Source organism: Falco peregrinus, chromosome 6 (genome assembly GCF_023634155.1).
Source record: "Falco peregrinus isolate bFalPer1 chromosome 6, bFalPer1.pri, whole genome shotgun sequence".
In the NCBI taxonomy this organism is placed as follows: domain Eukaryota; kingdom Metazoa; phylum Chordata; class Aves; order Falconiformes; family Falconidae; genus Falco; species Falco peregrinus.
In genome coordinates, this window is record NC_073726.1 from 90,990,305 (window position 1) to 91,007,827 (window position 17,523).

The following is a 17,523-nucleotide window of genomic DNA, read 5'->3' on the forward strand; positions in this document are numbered from 1 at the left end:
TGAAGGGACTTTAATTAATGGATTCAGCCTTGGGAAGGATGGGAGACAAAGAACAGATGGTGAACAGCATCCTGTTGTCAAAGAAGCACTCCTCTGTTATCAAAGAAAGAAGCCTTCAGGTGAGGAGAGTTCTGGCCACAAGAGGAGACAAGCTGATAAGGTGTTACAATCCACAGAAAATTAGCTGAAGATAGAACAAAAACAATTGTGCCATGGGAGACCGCCAGCTCTGGCACACACAGCGCCCCCCCCCCCCCCCTCCCCGGACAGCAGGCAAAACCCTGCCTGGGGAGCATGAGTTTGTGAAAAGCTGCAGTAGTGCTATCTATCAGGGTGCACACTAATTTCCATTTGAAACGAGAAACTTTTAACCAACCCTGTGCGTGAATGACAATGAACATGCAGTGTACTATGAATACGCAAACACTTTACTGTATATAATGTGTACCCTCAAGCTGCTTGGTGTGCATGTTGGGAGGAAACAGCCCCCACGTGCCCAGTGCTGCAATAAACCATTGCCAACTCCCTGAACTATCATTTGGGGAGTTTTCCTGGTTATGATTTTCAGTAACACCAGCAGTCCCAGTGGGAGCAGGGAAAGGGCCACCTCTGGGTGCTCGAGGCAGGGAAGATGTTCCTGCAAGAAACTGGGTACAACACCCCAGCATGCCCGAGCTACCAGGTCACGCTGCACGCCCACATCACTTCACACTCTTCTGCAATTATACACCAATCACAACTTTTAATTGCTTTTCTTTCCCAACACAGGAGTAGCTATCCACGCGCCACACTCACCTTTTGACAAAGCATTTGTTTGGAATAAAATGCTAAAACATTTGAACTTGTGAAACAGCCCCCCAAATCACAGGCTACCAGTTTTCTTTGTAAAAATACCTGGCTTTGTTTAAACGCCACTCAAGAGAGTATTCATGTTGTACAGGTGAAAGAGCGGTAATTAATGAAGCAAGGTAAGAAAGTCTGCTTCAACAAAACGAGCATGCCACAAGCACACAGGCTTACCTTGTGGAGCTGCTTCACCCTTGCAGGAAGCAGACTGATCAACAGGGAACAGCACAAAGGGGACACAGCCTTGCTTTCTAAGGGCTCAGCCAGCCAACACAACCTCTCCAGGTTCTAAGACTCGGCCTAGTTTTATCTCCCCCCAGTGACATGAGTATCAGAAGTTCTGTGAAAATTCTGAAATACCCAGAAAAACACAAGTCTTTTGTCCATCACCTGGCAGAAGCGCTAAGAAGCACGACACAAAACAGTTAAGAGTTGAGGGGGGAAATTAAGGCTTTTCTAAGTTGCTTTTAATTTCAGCTTCAGAAAACATACTAATCATTCCAGAAATATTGACAACTAAGAGTGAACATTCAAAGTGACTCCAGTAGCATGAACATATGCAGCATTTCCTTCTGTCCACCTGTCTCTTTATTTTGGGTAACACACATGCACTCCACTCCCTCAGAAAATCTTTCTCTATGTGTTCTATAGATCTCTACAGGCTGAAGCTGACTTCGTGCGAAGCAGTGCCAGTGCTCATAATCTCAAACACATACACACACCCCTCTCTGAGGCACCCAAGACCCATGTCCCTCAGCCTTTCTTCTCACAGAATAGTTCATTGCCCCGAAACACTGGGAAAACAGCTGGTGGTAAAAAGGACTAGGGAGCCAGATGTGGAAGCAACAGCTTTCTTTCCAGTTGTCTTCCTTTGCAACAGCCTAAAGCTTCTGTATCCATCTTTATCCATATCTTCTGTACGGATCTGTCCCGCATAAGGAACTTCTGGCCCACAAAGATGAGTGTGTGCTCTCATTCCTGTCATTAAAACAATCTCTTAAGATTAAATGGAAGCAAAACCCTTTAAGAACACTGCTGTAATTCCAGACAATTATATTTGAATTAGTGTAAGGAATGGTCACCCGGAACAGTCAACAGAGTTAAATCCTCCTTAAACCAAGCAGCTCAAAGAGCTTACTTTGTTGTTAACACAAAGTTTACAAAACCAGATGCTAATAGCCCAAGTGCCAGAAAAGTACAACACATAGTTTTTCTAAAGGGATTATTTTAATGAATTGACACTTAGAGGATGTATCCACCTTGCTACCCCCTGCAGACCAAAGGTTAAATGCATTAAAGAGAGGCATACTTAAATCCTTTGTCAGACTCTTCGCTGCAGAAAATTCCCACAGCAGACTAACCATTTCTTGCACTAGTACTAAAAAAATATTGAAGAAAATATTTCAAAGATTTCTACTTAGTAACAATATATAATTCTATTGCACCAGATAAAAAGATCCAAATAAAGCACTGTTGATATTTGAAACATTCACAGCATAGACATGTTTCACTTTATCATGTAGTTTTACAACTGCAGCACAAAATCTATTACTTCCCCATCACTTCACATCCAATGAAGTTCACGTACTCCGTGTAGCTTTGAAAAAGCTATTTAAATATTAAAGGGGACTTTCCATTTTACTTTTTTTTTTTTAAGAGGAAAACACAAGTTTTACTAAGTGAAAATCTTAATCCATTAAAAATAGTTTACAAAATTTGAAGACTGATTTATTTTACCAAAATAGGAAAAAGGGCTAACTAGCTACCAATCGAAGAATTTGGTTCCGTAAGTATGTGCATAGCTGGTTCATCAAGTCTCTGTTCTGTCCTTCAACCCAGTGCATTTCTACTAATACATCATTTCCTTCTTTCTTCACATTCATTAAACACTTAAAGAGAAAACATCTACTAGTTTCTTTGGGACTTTGTTCTTTTTCAACTGTCAGATTGCCAGCTTCCTCTGAAGGGCAAGGTTCCTCCTTTGCATTACTGGAACCTTTGCCAAGTGATGTTTCTCCCTGCTTTGCTTCCGTCTCCTCCTTCACGTGCTCACTATGTTCTTCTTTGGTAGCAGATTCTTCCGGTAGCTCATCACCTGCGGTCAAATGAACATCCTCATCAGGTGCCGTAAACTCTGTTTCAGAATCTTGAGTCTTGGGGTTTTCACAGTCCAAATTGTTGCTCACACTCTTCTGGCTGTTTTTTTCCTCTTCCATTGCTTGCAGAACACCTTCAGAAGCTCGAGGAAGTTCCCGTAATTGCCTTACTCTCTCTCGTTTCTTTCTCCTCAGATGAATCCAGGAGTTTTCAATGGCAGTCACAAACAAGCTAACTTCATCTTTTCCACAGGGAACACGTTTATGCTGAACCTATTGCAGAAAACAGCAGAAGTTCATACTATCTTCTTACAGTTATGCTTTCAAGTAGGACATTGTTTTAACATAAAATACTGTACCTTCAGATCAGTAAGAATCTTCTCTACCCAGGCTCTAACCACAGCGATAGCTTCTACAGCATCCCAGCCCATAGCTGCAGCTTTGGCGGCTAACTCTTTGACTGTAGAAGCCAAGACCATAAATGTAATTGGTTTCCGGGGTTTTTCTAGTTTTCTTCTTTTAGAGGGAGGTGACTAGAAGAAAGAAAAAAAAAAAAACCACATTACAAAGCTATGCAGTAGTAGTGAGATGACTTTTGTGCTCAGGAGACATGGGGGTTAAGACTATAATGTAAGCCACTAAACAGTTTTAGACATGGCCCATGTTTCACTTCACTCCAAAGTTTTAGATGAAAAATGGCTAACAAATCATGCACTTTATGCTAGCCTGATGGACAGAGGGATGTTAATGTTCAGATGTTAGGCAAAAAGCTTCATTGGTTCCTTCAAACTATTGGTGCTCTGAAATGAGGAAGTGAAGCTGTAGAGGTCAAATGCTAATATCCATGTTTTGATCCAATTTCACTGAAGGTTTACTTGCATGTTCTATAAGGTTGGTTACTGTCTATACCTATCTTCAAGTATGTGTACATCTGGATCCAAAAAAGCAGTTGGCTCACATTAAGGTGAACAAGCTCCACTTACACTCACTTAGGCCAGTCTGAGCTAGATATGTTCATACTTATCTTGTAACAGAATCTATATGGTAAATTAAAACCAAGTTCTCAGAAGGAAGCTTAAAGTTCAAATCTAGCCCCAAATTTAGCATTTTTAATATTACTGAATTACTATTTGAAGTATGTTACAGATGACCCTTACTTTCACTGAAGCCCACAGAAAATTCCTACAGACTACTTCTTTCTTCCCTAAATGTAGGTCATTCATGAATCTCACGTAACAACTGCAAACAGACTGGCAGCCAGTTAAGAAATCCCACTGTCCACACAGCCCAGCACATGCAGCGCCCCAGTCTGAAGAACAGTTTGTTTCACAGTAGTTATAGCTCATTAGGCCACCCTCGCATAAGAGGCACAGACAACCACAAGCAAACCAGAATTAAGCTACTCACAGGTACTTGTACATCATCATAGAAACTCCATGCCAGCGCCCATCTCATGGTGCGCCCTTGACAGAACTCAGTATGAGTAACTTTAGGAACCTATGCAAAGAAGCCATACAAAACTTCATTCCATATTAATAAACAACATTGTTTTACAGCACACATTCTCAAATTTTAAAAAGGTACAGTTAGCACAAGAGTTATTGTCTCATGACAGAAATGGAGCTTCATTCTAACATGGCTCATCAACGTCAGGTCCACTTGGAGCTGGTCAGTGCCAAGCCTGGTACCAGTGCCCAGGATTTCCCATCTCTGTTCTGCCATGTCTGTGCCCTTTCAGAGCTTCCAGTTCAGAACACACAACACAACCCCTTTTTTGTGCCACAATCCAGCACACATTGGCACTCTGATTCTCAAAAAGCACATCCTTTCTCTTTGCTCAGAACCTGCTCCTGTTCCATGTTTGAATACTGAACCCATTGCTGTAGCAAAGGAACACAGAACAAAGACAAAAAAAGTTGGGAAACCAAACCGCTCACCTGTCTGCAGGTGGCAGAAATGTGCCCAGAAACACTTCTCTAGATTTGTCCAAAAAAATAAAATTTGAACTTACACTGCCTTTAAATCTAAAACTCAGGTGTTAAGTGTTATCTAGTTCTTCCCCACACGGATGCCGTAAGGCATTTACACATGGTATGGATAATGTGCTAAATACTAGCAAGGATAAATTTCAACCATCCCACTCCACTCTCAATTATCACCAGCTCCAGAACATAAGCTCCAGGTCTGCACAGAAGGGAGCAGGGGGGAGGGGGGAATAACATGGACGACAGACAGAAATCTGCTACTTCTGAAAAATGCCTTCAAGAACAGAGAAGAAAAGGTGTATCTATCCTAGAACTTTCCTCACCTTTCGATTCCTAATTCTACCAAAATTTCCAATAAATACAGCAAATGTCAAGACAGTCTGGAGAACAAGTGGACTTTCAAGAACATCTATGCTGCATCCTAACCTGAACCACAACATAGCATGTGCTTGGTTACAATGAACATATTCCCAGCTTTGATACAACAAAGATTACAAACCTGAACAAAATGAAATTGATAATTTCAAGAAAAATACAATAGGAAACCTCAACTTTTCTATGCAAGGTTCACAAGGATTTCTCTTGCTTTACTAAGCCTAATGTGCAACAGTTCAAGGATAGGGAAGTTAGATACTTGAAATTCTGTGCCTAGCTCAGCATCTGCTTTTGGCATTGTGTTTACGGATTCTCTATAGCCTGTACTTCATATTTCTGGGAATTGATTTCACCATGCACTCTTTCCTTCCACTCTCCACCATGTATAAGGGCAGATCTCACAATCTTTTTCTTTGCATGGAAATGGAGAGGGTTATACTTGCTCCAGAAAGTCCTTTGCACAGCCTTCTTGCATGAGAATAGTAGCATAAGGTTCAATTTTACTTGGTGCCAGAATTGAACACAAACAAAACAATGCTGCCACTTAAATAATGCGACAATTTCTTTCACCAAACAAATTGCTAGATTTCATTAGCTCAGAGAAAAGAGCTGGATTTTTTTGATTTATTTTTTTTTTTAACAACAGCCCTGTTAAGGCTATTTTAAAGCAAAAACCCTGTATGTTCTAGAATGGACAAAGACATGCTTCTACACACCATAAAGACCAACATAGGGAAACAGTATGTGCTACTTATCTATCAGCTTTGAATCTACAGTAATTAAATCTCAACTGCTTTGACAGCCTCCCTAACAAGGGATTTCAGTTTCTTCTTGCGAACAAAAACTCAGTAAAATAATTCAGTAACAATCACCCACATGCATCGGAACATAGTATATATTGCATGGAACATACACAGGATATACACGGACTATCTACAAACTCACCCCCTGGATTCGAAGCTCCTCTTTCAATGGTGCCAAACTGCATTTCTTCCCCAACATGCAACTGTACCATCTGCAAAGAACACATTAACAAAGTGTTTTACAAATACAAATCAATGGAAAATGGCCACTACCAGAAAGAACTACTTGGATCAGAAACCTGCAAGAACAAGAGATTTAAAAACCAAACAACAACAACAACAATCATGCTTTTAAACAGAGTGACTAGAACATAGTACAACATAAATCAGAACAGAAGGCCCAAAAACAGACTGGACAGGTGAATCTTCTTGAGTTTTTAGGAAATACATTGACTATTATTGAAACAGCACCTAAAAAAACAAGAATCTTGTTTCAAAGAGTGACTTCAGTTATGTGACAGATGTTACCCCTTACGATAATTCGTTTTCATTTCTCCACTTTCTTTGGAGAATGAATCAGAATAAAAAGGAATATTCAAAAGGAATATTCAACTACTGACAAGTATTTGTCCCTCAGAGGCACTGACTATGACTTCTGATCATTTGTAACTTGTTATCCAGGTTTCCATCACCGAACCCATATTTCATGAGAAAACAAACAGAGGAAAAAACAGAAAGAAATTTATTTTCCCACTTCTGGTGAAGCCTACCCTCCCACGCAGCTCTGTATCTTCAATTCCTCCAAACATTACACCTCTGTTCTTTATCTAAATTCCTACTCAATCTCCACAACCTCCTCTTCCATATTTATTTGATAACTGGATCCAAAAAGCTTATTTGTAAATATAATGTACTGAAGCATGAAAATTAGAGTTCCCAGTTATCAAGGCACACTTTCCTCAAGAGTATGCATCTAAACTGAAGGCAAGCACTTTAAATAACTTGCATATACAAACTATATATACTGTGTAAAAGAAAAATCAGTGGTATTAAGGGACAATTATTTAAATTTATTTCCTGCATAATGCAATACAGAATTTCATGCAGCGATACTTAAATGAAACCCCCAAAATTCTGACAAAACTAAACCACACATCTTTCCCAAAATTACAAAATACTGAACCTGCGACTTCTAGCTGAAGTGGGGATGAAGGTAAATAAGATCACCGCCTGGCCCAAGGGAGTCTCTATCTACTAACAGTTCATTCATCATGCCCTTTGGTAGTGTTGCCAAACCCTACCTCTAACAAAATGGGCAGCAGTATTTTAATTAAACTGTTCTCTGTAACAGATTCTCCAAGCTAGTTTATTCAAGAACATGAACCGAATTGTTCCTACCCCTCAAACACACAGAGCTTATTTTTCCCCAAGTATGACACACAGTTAGCACGTGGGTATGTTCTATGCCTTCAGCTATCAATGTATCAAATGAAGAGATACCCTCCTCTTTCCCAGGCGAGTAATACAGGCATGATGCATTCCTCATAATTCCACACCACCTTTTCAAGGCAGACTTCTTGCCTTCAAAGTAACATCAGTCAGTTCTCTACTACCTTGCCACTCCTTTCAAGGCTGTCAAACAGCAACTTACCCAAAGCAAGTTTCCCCTGGATCTACACATGCCATGCAGAACCAGAAACCATGCTGGTTGCTATTGCATTTCCAGAAGTCATCACAGATGCATCCCCTGCCCCCACCTTATAGAACCAATTAAGTCCTCAACTGTATACATGTGCAAAATTATCAGATCATAGTATTTTACATAGTACACCACATGGTTCTGTGCAAAACTACACTGGCGGAATAAAACCACTATCAAAAAGAAGGTGTACAAAGGATAAAAACATCCAGCTGTTAAGAAGAAGAACCTTTAAAATATATACATACATATACCATCTTCCTGACTTGCCTCCCCTGACCCACTGCATCCCTGACAAAATTCAGAACAACAGTTTCAGCTTCTATTTAGTTTTTAAAAATCACTAAATTTTAGGCACAAATAATAGCATACACAGCTAAAAGCTTGTCTACATCAAGTAGCCTAAAATAACATTTTACCTACAAACTATGACAGGAACACCAGTGATTTTCCAGTGTCCTCAATGGCACAAACAAGACTTCTAAAAAGTCTCGAAAGTTTAATTCTTCTGCCTTGTTAACTAGTTCTGAACATCAAAACCTCTATTTTATCACTCTGCCATACTATCTAACCCCTTTTTATATTTTCTAAGACTTGGAGTGTGACAAAGAAAGGAAGGACATTAAAAAAAAACCACACAACAAAAAAAATCACCAAGTTTCAAGGTTTGCAGAATTGCTACCTCTGCAAACCTTCTCAATACATTTTAATTCAAAGCACTACAAGATCGAAGCACTTCTAAGAGATGCAAATGCAGCTTTGCTTTGCCCTGTTTTTTCCAAAAACGGAATATATTCTTAATTTTTTCAGGCCTATTACTTGAAAACAAATGTTCTCAAGAAAAATTTCAGTATTAGACAGGTGAAGATGAGGTTCAAATGCAATGCTGTGTCTAGAAGGGTCTAAACAAAACAAAAGCAAAACACTTCTTGTATGTTCCAAAAGCAGGCTGCATTTCCTTTGTTTAGGGCACTGATGAAGCTGTGGTAATACATGTGTAAAATTTTGGCAGCTATACTTCAGAAGCATATTTTTTAAAAGGAATCTCCCAGAAGAGCTAGAGGAATGATGTATAGCATTGGGGGAACAAAAGTCTGGCAGTCAGAAAGCTGAAGGTGTGCCATCTGTTTACCTTGTTCAAAAGAAGGTCTCACTATGGTTTTTATTGCAGCTTATGTTCAGCCAAGACAGCATTCAGTACAACAGTGCCCTTTAGCAGGCAAAGCTGCAAGTTACCAAAATTCAGCCAGGAAGAGCTAGAAACTTTTAGGCAATGAACAGGTAACTGGCCAATGTCATAAGCCCTCCCCCATCCCCTAAGCCCTTCAGAAGCAACCCTGATTGCCTTTAGCAAGTATGTGTGCTAATCTAGCTGCAAGCTACAAGTGTCACTCGCACAGGCTATTTTTGCCTTCTGCCTTTAAACACCTCAAACAACGAGTTGTAATTGTTTGATGCTAAGGGACAACTAATTTTACATAAACTGAGACTAATTAGTTACTGATGTGTATGTATCATTAAACAAACCAGACACCACTGGACTACAGCTGCATTCCTTACTTAAAATATTATTTTCACATAATTTCTGCTGAAGAAGCAGATAAAAGGTGGGCTGTTTTTTTAAACTGGAACAAAGCACTTACCGTAACCTCTTTTTAAGTTGTAGACTATCATGAATAATTCTTTTGACAAATTCAAGTTCTCCCCCCTCTGCCATGATTTCTGTGATCCCTCCTGTATTTACAGAACTTGGAGGGGGACGCCGTGGATTTCGAGAATTTACTCCCTGGATAAAAAAGAACATTTGAGATGAACATTTAATGAAATGTTAGGCTGCTTTGTATGCTGCTTCCTGCCTCAATCTTTAGTGGGTAGCAAGCGTCATCACCTTGTCATCCTACCCCCATCAGAACAAAGATACACTCAAAATGAGCATAACTGAGTGAATCCCTCAGACCTAGGTAAATGACTTATCACACATCAGTATCCTGGTAATACGAAATATGTGGTTTAAATACATGTAGACATGCTGGTTTCATGCACACAATTACAATCTGTAGTGTTTCATTTCAACACTTAAAATCTACCGCCCTGTATTACAGAGTTAAGTTTCTGATTTATATTAAGTATTCAGGGGGTATTGCAAGAACTGTTCTGAGCCATATGGTATTCCTAAATCACTATGGAAATGAAAAATACAGACAGGCATGATGCCAGAAACTAATTCCTCTGCACCACTGTTATGCAATGGGCACTTGATTTCAGATATACTAGCTGTCTACTTTCCAAAGTAATTCTCTAAGACAGCAAGAAGTTATGAAAAAAATCTAGAGGTCATCCTCCACTTCAGGAAGGGTAACAGTTAAGTTTTTCAGAACTCCTTTGGGGCTGGAGACAGAGAAGGTTTAAATGCTATTTCATCCCAATTTGGGATTTTCCACACGTTTCCCAAGGGAGGAGGTTAAATTGTGGCTACCCTCCCAGTCACTGAAGGCTGAAGTAGACAGAACACAGTTTGTTGGCTTACTTTCGCTTCTAATTGGTTGGCAAAAAAGGGGGGGTTGCACATGCAGAAATCATAAACAATCTCAGATTCTTCTTTCAGCGCATCCATTAGAAGTGTCTTCTGTGGTACCTTAACCACTAAGAGAGAACAGGAATTTGGTTAGCAAGGAACTTCACACTGCGGATGGCATGCCATTTACCTTTCAGTGTTTCTTGAAACAATACATTGTATAAAATCTGTACTTTCTAAACAGTACTTTCTACCAAAAGAATGTAAGATATCAGTATACAGATTAAGACTTTGGGTTAAAGATTAGCATTATCTTTTACATTTATACACAGTAGTAGCATTACATAAGCCAGTTTAAAACAATAGGAAATACCTGAGCTATACTGAGTTCTCTGATGCAACTGCAAATACACTTCAAGCACTTCCAAATATTAACAGAAGTGTCAGTTAATCACTCCACAGGCTCCTCAGAGATAAAGAAACACCAGTCTTTTTTTTTTTTTTTTTTTTAGATTTGGAATTCTAGAATGGTACTTAAGAAAACGTAGTTTGTTTTTTCCAGAGTGTAAAGCTAAGAAAAACAAAGACTAAGATAAAGCTATCTTCACTGAAGTTACACAGCAACAAGATTAGCTTTACACCTAATCTTAAAATAAAATAGAATTACTATGTTAGCAGTACTATGCATCCTGCACAGGAACTGCAGTCTTACACGATTTAAGAGAATCACAACAAAAGAAAAAGACTAGAGTTCCTTTAGAACAAAATTTCTGCTTACTAGGGTCCACCAACTTATTATTACCCATCACAAGGATCAAGGCAAACATCCCAGGTAGATCTCCACTGTCTTTCCCCAAAGGCTACATAATTCCCTTGGAAACCGTGGTAAAGTCCTGTCACAAATCTGAAGGCTACAGGAACCCCAGCCCAAGGAGCAGAAATTCAAATATGGGTGTATAAAGATTATCACAAGAAGGACTTCTTGCAGACTTTACCAGTCCTGCAAATCACAGGTAATGCACACAGAACAAAGATATTTAGCATGGAGGCAGAAGGCATGCCTCTCTTCCTAAGAGTAACTATTACAATCATCATCCTAAGAAAACAAAACTGTTCGGGTAGCAGGCAATTAAAAGTCCAGGTTATATACAGCAAGAAGAACACCCAGAACACCCACTAACTTCAAAGCTGCAGTTCTGTAAGTCACAAGTATTTTACAGTACAGAATTTCATACTCAAGAGATGAATATATTTAAAACCTATGAGAATAGAAGGATAGTTAATTTTAAAAATATATAAACACATTGCTCCCTGTTTTACAATCTTAAATTTCTGAATTGAACATTTACCATTTCTTCCATTAAGTTGCTCACATTTAAAATTGTTGACATTAAAGTGTGGTGCTTTCTTATCTCTGTATATATCTGCTCCCCTGCTTCCCTTATAACATTAAAAAATGGTATACTAATAAAATTAGTAATTACTAAATAAAAATTATTAATTACAATTATACATTACAATCAGAGCCAAAAGTTCTTCAGCCAGGCACTACATCAGCTGGACTGACAGTTTTCAGGTCACACTCTTTCAGGAAATCACTGCACGTCTCCAGAAGTTTCTCAGTGCATACTTTTGGCACTGAGGTGTAACAGCAGTTGCTGCTGTACACAGATGAGACATTTACTTATATAAACACTCTGAAATATCCAGCCCACAGTTATTAAGAGTATTTCACTGCCATTCTTGTTAGCAATACCCCTTTTCAATTTGGGGGTGGGGTGGGGGGAAGGGGAACCACAGAATTAGTTTTTATAGTAGAGACAGCAGACAACAGGGCTAAGATGAACAGAACTCTGTAAAAATATTATGTTAATCTGAGAAGTAACTCATGGTCTGCTGAACACACTTTCTAAAATTACTGTAAAGTTACTTAGAAGATGACATCAAAGAATACCACATTGCACCTACACAGCTAGCTTAATTGACATAGCTTTTATTGACAGTATGTAATTTTATTTGGAAATAAGAGAGCAAATCAACAGAAAGCAAACAACATAATAATCATGTTGCAGAGCAAGCCTACATTACCTTGCAAGTAGTTTAAAAATTTCCAGAGTCCAAGTTGTTGAAAATCTCTTAACTTCAAATTACATACCGGGTACTGATATTGTGGGGGTTTAATTTTTTTTTTTTTTAAATACCAGCAGACAAATCCTGGCCATTATCCCATTCCAGTAAAATAGATACATAACTCTGAACACCACATAATATTTTTTTTAGCATTTACAATCAGTTCCCAAGTTTATCAGTTTGTTTTGCATGTACAGGAGAGTCCCTTTGGAAGAAAGTTACTGCAAGCAATATTTCACAGTCAGCCAAAAAACATTATTTTTTTCCCTCTGGGAAAACAGAAGCTACGATGCAATTAGTAAATCATCACTGCATTACTGCTGGTTCTAGTACCACTGAATTATATTTTTTCAATTGAAGTTAGAAGAACAAGGGCTATATTCCAACCTGATCTCCAAATGAAGCTATTTGGCAAAAATTTCAAGACAGACTCTTAGACCACGACAAAAATCATGGTGGTTTTCTTGGTTATTTTTTTTTTTTTAAAACAGAGGTACAGAAAGATCTGTAATCTGACTCCAAAATGCCTTGCTAAACAAGTTATTAGCTACACTAGTATACTCCGCTCTAGCTAAACAATTCAGGCCCAGGAGTTAAAAAGTGGCAGGGAGGATCATTCCGAGGCAGCATCTGGCTAGGGTTACCACCAGTGGTACTCCCTTGGCCCATGGCTCTACCCACCAGCAATCTGTCATTTACTCCAGCTTATGCCCTTTGGCACTACATGATGCATTTTTCTTTCCCACAGCTTTTCCCAGTATAGTGAAACACCATCACACCACTAAAAATGCAGCAGTAACAGAAAACTGTCATTGCTCTCCACATCAAGTTACAGATCTTCAAAAGACTGACATGGAGGACAGACCAAGACGACGATGACATACTCCCAACATACTTTGGATACTTCAAAAATCCAGCAGAAGTTTTTATTTCAGAGCTGAATAACAGACCTGGCTTTTTAGTATAACAAGTTCCTACAGAAAATTTTCCAAGCTCAGCAGACCAAGCCTGGCATACTGCTACCAGCAGCACAGGCGGTGTTAGGACCTCATTCAGGAACGAGAAGGATGGACCCTGTACAAGATCCATATATGTGCCGTGTCATGTAAATCATCTGAGGGGAGCGTTCCAGGTCTCCTAGCAGCAGAAACAGCACAACTACTTAAGAAATACTTCAGTAACAAAGAGGAGAGGGGGAGAGAGAGAGAGACGCTCCAGGGTGAAGTTTAACTTTCAGATTTTTGTAAGGAAGAACAGTTCTCTATCCATCCATCCCATTCTAGACAAGCTTCTGACTTAAGCATGCATGGGCCTTCGCAAACATTCTGCTCCAGTAAAAACAACTGAGCATGTATTTGGCAGGAATACAGATCCTGATACATCACCGAACGCGGCAATAAATACATCACAACATTTGTATGCTACTAAATACCTTATCACATCATACCTTTTATAAGATCAGACAAATTATTCTGTTCCACATTCTTCTTGGCATAATTGAAGCACATATCATCAACTTCTGTTGCAAGAAAATACCAGCCATTCAAAGTTGCTCCAAGTAATGGGTATATGCAAGATGCCCCTGTCCCTGAAAAAGTGAAAAGCAAAACAAGACTCTGGTATTATACACAGTGTAGCTACTAAATATGTACTTTTTACAACAAAGAATTAATTTCAAGAAAGTGTTGATTGCTGATCATCTACAGCTCAGTTCTTTATTGAATGCTATTTTCTTAATTGCAGACCATTGTCAAATATGCACTTTTAATAAAATAAATAATTTAACAATCTGGAATAAGTTTTCTACTGTCAACTTTTTGTATTTTTCTGTATGACAGTGATTAATTTACATAGTGAAAGCCAAATATGTTCCGGTTTTACTGAAAAAAAAAAAATACCCTATCACAAATACATTTTTCTATTATCTACAACATATACTTTACTTTGAGGCATATAGCAACCAGAAAAAAAAAAAAAAATCTGTTCCATCAGACTGTCTCTCCCTAATGCCCAAAATGATCAAACAGAGGTACCAATTAAGATATCTAAAAAGGTAGACAGACAGATAAAAACTTGGTAACAAAGAGAAAGATATGGTAGCACAAAATAATTCCTTCTCATAATTATGGCATATCTAGGTGATCGAATTAATGATGATGGTCAAATTTAGGATTAGAGGAAATGTATACTAGAAAAAGGAAAGATATCTCACCACCACAAAACTTGAGTTCAGAGATGTATCAAGAGACTATACTGTTATACCAACTTACTGAAACACAAATAACAATGTGTCAGTACATAAAAGCATGCAGTTATTTCTTGTACTCCTGTAAAGGTCACTGCAAACTCAAACTTAAGATTTTGCCGCATTTAGAGTAGCTAAAGGATCTGTCTCATAGAAATTGTTTCCAAAAATGAAAGCTAATATCAAATACATAGAAGCTGGTAACAAGTTTAAGCTACAAAAGGAAAGCAGCTGTGCAGGCACTACCTGATGATACAAGCTTTGTGTCCATCATGCATCCAGCTGAAAATACAGGCCTATAGATTTCTGGAGATCAAAAATTCCATTAAAGAAAAAAAAAAGTCATGCTAGCAATCCCTAAGAAAACAGTAATGTAAAAACTGGCACAGTAACTGAGATTACCGAACCCAGTCTTTGAGGAAGTCAGTAACTTGACTGAGTTGAAGTTACTTACATTAAAAAATGTCACACATTAAAACCTAAGTTAGAAAGGAAATTCCAGCTTCTTTCAATTTCATTATGAGTTTACCTCAGCACAAAAAACAATCTTCAAAACAAGTCTTTGAAATCATAAAGGAAGATTCTATTGACAAAAATAAAAGATGTAAACTAAATTCAAACATACTATTGCAGGTGCCTTTTAAATAATTCATATAGAATCACCAAAAAATTAGAATCCAAATGCCGGTTTTATTATCCATACGTAGAAGGAAGAAACTATATTCTACAAAGCCTACCTTTTTGTTAATTTCAAATGAAAGCCAAATCATTGTATCAGCATACATCTTATAAATTCACACCTCTACTGAGTAATGTTTACATTAATGTGCTGCATAATCCAGATATTGCCCAGATATTATCCAATAATCCAGATACTGAAACTGAACAAACTGCACTGGACGATATCATCCATCTGCAGATGCTTAGTCCAGTTTTAAAAATACTTTGTTTTCAAAAACAGAAAGCAAGTCTTTGGTCATCTGCAACCAAAATACAACTTTGCTAATATTTGTCCTGGTTTCTAATTAAGCCTCCTTTATCATCTAGGTCATGAAAACAGCTGCATAGAAAAAGAAACAACCAAAGTTTAAAAAAGACTGCTCATTCATCTATCAAATATGCCTGAAGCAACAGAAAAGATCTTATTCAAAAGAAAGCTAGAAAATATTGCTATGTAACTCACAAACCTCTCTTGCGCAGACATCGAAAAGCAAAATTAACAGATTGCCAACACAACATAATTACTAGTTAGAAGACTGAGAAGAAACAACATAATTTTTATTTTAAACTCCTCTAGAATGACATCTTTGCCTCTGTTATTAGTGGCATGATTTTTGTGTATCACACAAAGCTACACTCAAGAGAGGCCAAGGCCAAGGCCACGGCCACAAAATGCCACAGAATTGCCAGCTGTGGCCATGCCTGTGTGTGTGCAGAGAGCTCCCACCACCAAGAAGCCAAATGAAATACCCCTGCAGTCAGGCTGCCCGTCCCACCACAGAGCGCACAGCTCAGATTATATTTTTTTACTTCTCAAACTTCACGTTTTACTATAGATGCGTTATGATTTTATCAGCTGGTCTCACTGACGTTAAATAACAAATCAAACGTTCTGGTCTTCCAAGTACCGATGTCGATGCCTCGCCTGAGGACTTGCTTGCCAGCATCCTGGTGCCCGATGAGATCCTCCACCCAGTGGATGTAGTTCAGCCTCAGGGGAACGGTGGGAATCAGCCTCTCCACCGGGATGTCAATCGCCAGGCCGAAATCCTCCTTCAGCAGGGTGCACGTCAGGGCTCTCACCGCCTCAGGGTCCTTGAAATTCAGGCTGCAAAGAGACCAGCAGCGGTTACGGCCACCGGCGCTCCCACCCGCCACAGCCCTAGGGCGGACACGGGCCAGGCGCTCGGCAGGCGGCGGGAGCCGCCCCACAGCCCCCGGGCGCGGCCTGGCCCGGCCGGGCCTACCCCGGCCCTCCCTCCGCGCCGGCCCTACCTCACCCTGCCGGTGAGGGTGGTCTGTACGTGCTGCTGGAACTCGGGGTACTTGGCGGCCAAGTAGGCGAAGTCAGGCGGCTTGTCCTTGTAGCGGTTGCGCGCGTGCATGGACTTGTTAAGGGCCATGGCGCCCCGCGCTGCCCACGGGCGCTGCCCGCCACCCCCCTCCCCGCTCCCGGCGCGCACCGCGGCGCCTCGGGCCGTACCAAGCCGCAATGGGGGAAGGGGGGCACGGGCGAGGCGCCGGCCCGGCCCCGCCCCGCCTAAACCATCGCCCACCGCCGTGACAGGGGGGCGGCGCGTCAGGGCAGCGTGAGGGAATCGGCCCGGTAGAGGCGCGGCCGGCGTATTTTATAACCTACAGGTTTTATATACGGGCATCTTGGCTTCAGAGTTAGATAGTCAGTGAGTAATAAAGATAAAAATACAAAATCCCTCTGAAAGGCTTCGTTTCCCCCGCCTGGCTGCCCCAGGCCTAGGCCCCTTCCTCACCCTGAGGGATCCCAAATCCCCTCGAAACGCCTCATAAACGTGAGGTTCTATAAAACTGTTGCATGAAAGCACCGACAGCTGCAGCTTGTGGCCTGCCTTGCACTCCGAGCTTTAAAATACCTGGATTTTAAAAGCTGGTTTACACGGTTTGATGTGGGGAGTTCAAAACAACAACAAAAAAAAAGGCTGAGCTATCATACCCGAAGATTCCTGAGAACTTCCCTGCTTTAAGCACACTTTCACACCTACAGTATGTACCTCTAGTTGTACTGCAGCGCTTGCTGAACATAAATCAGGAAAGAAAGGCAAAGTGTATTACAGTGAGCTTTGTACTGTCTCT

General features: G+C 40.0%; 1 protein-coding gene across 1 annotated transcript; it reads right to left on the reverse strand.

Annotated features, from left to right (window-relative positions):
• Positions 1-1,291: 1,291 nt before the first annotated feature.
• METTL16 (methyltransferase 16, N6-methyladenosine) lies at positions 1,292-16,875 on the reverse strand. Its single transcript, XM_055808412.1, has 9 exons — positions 16,690-16,875; positions 16,323-16,522; positions 13,897-14,037; positions 10,332-10,447; positions 9,448-9,590; positions 6,248-6,317; positions 4,350-4,439; positions 3,302-3,475; positions 1,292-3,215 (listed from the first exon to the last, which is right to left on the reverse strand). Exons 1-9 carry the CDS (start codon positions 16,815-16,817, stop codon positions 2,601-2,603), a joined length of 1,677 nt encoding a protein of 558 aa, XP_055664387.1. The 5' UTR covers positions 16,818-16,875; the 3' UTR covers positions 1,292-2,600.
• Between the last annotated feature and the right edge of the window lie 648 nt (positions 16,876-17,523).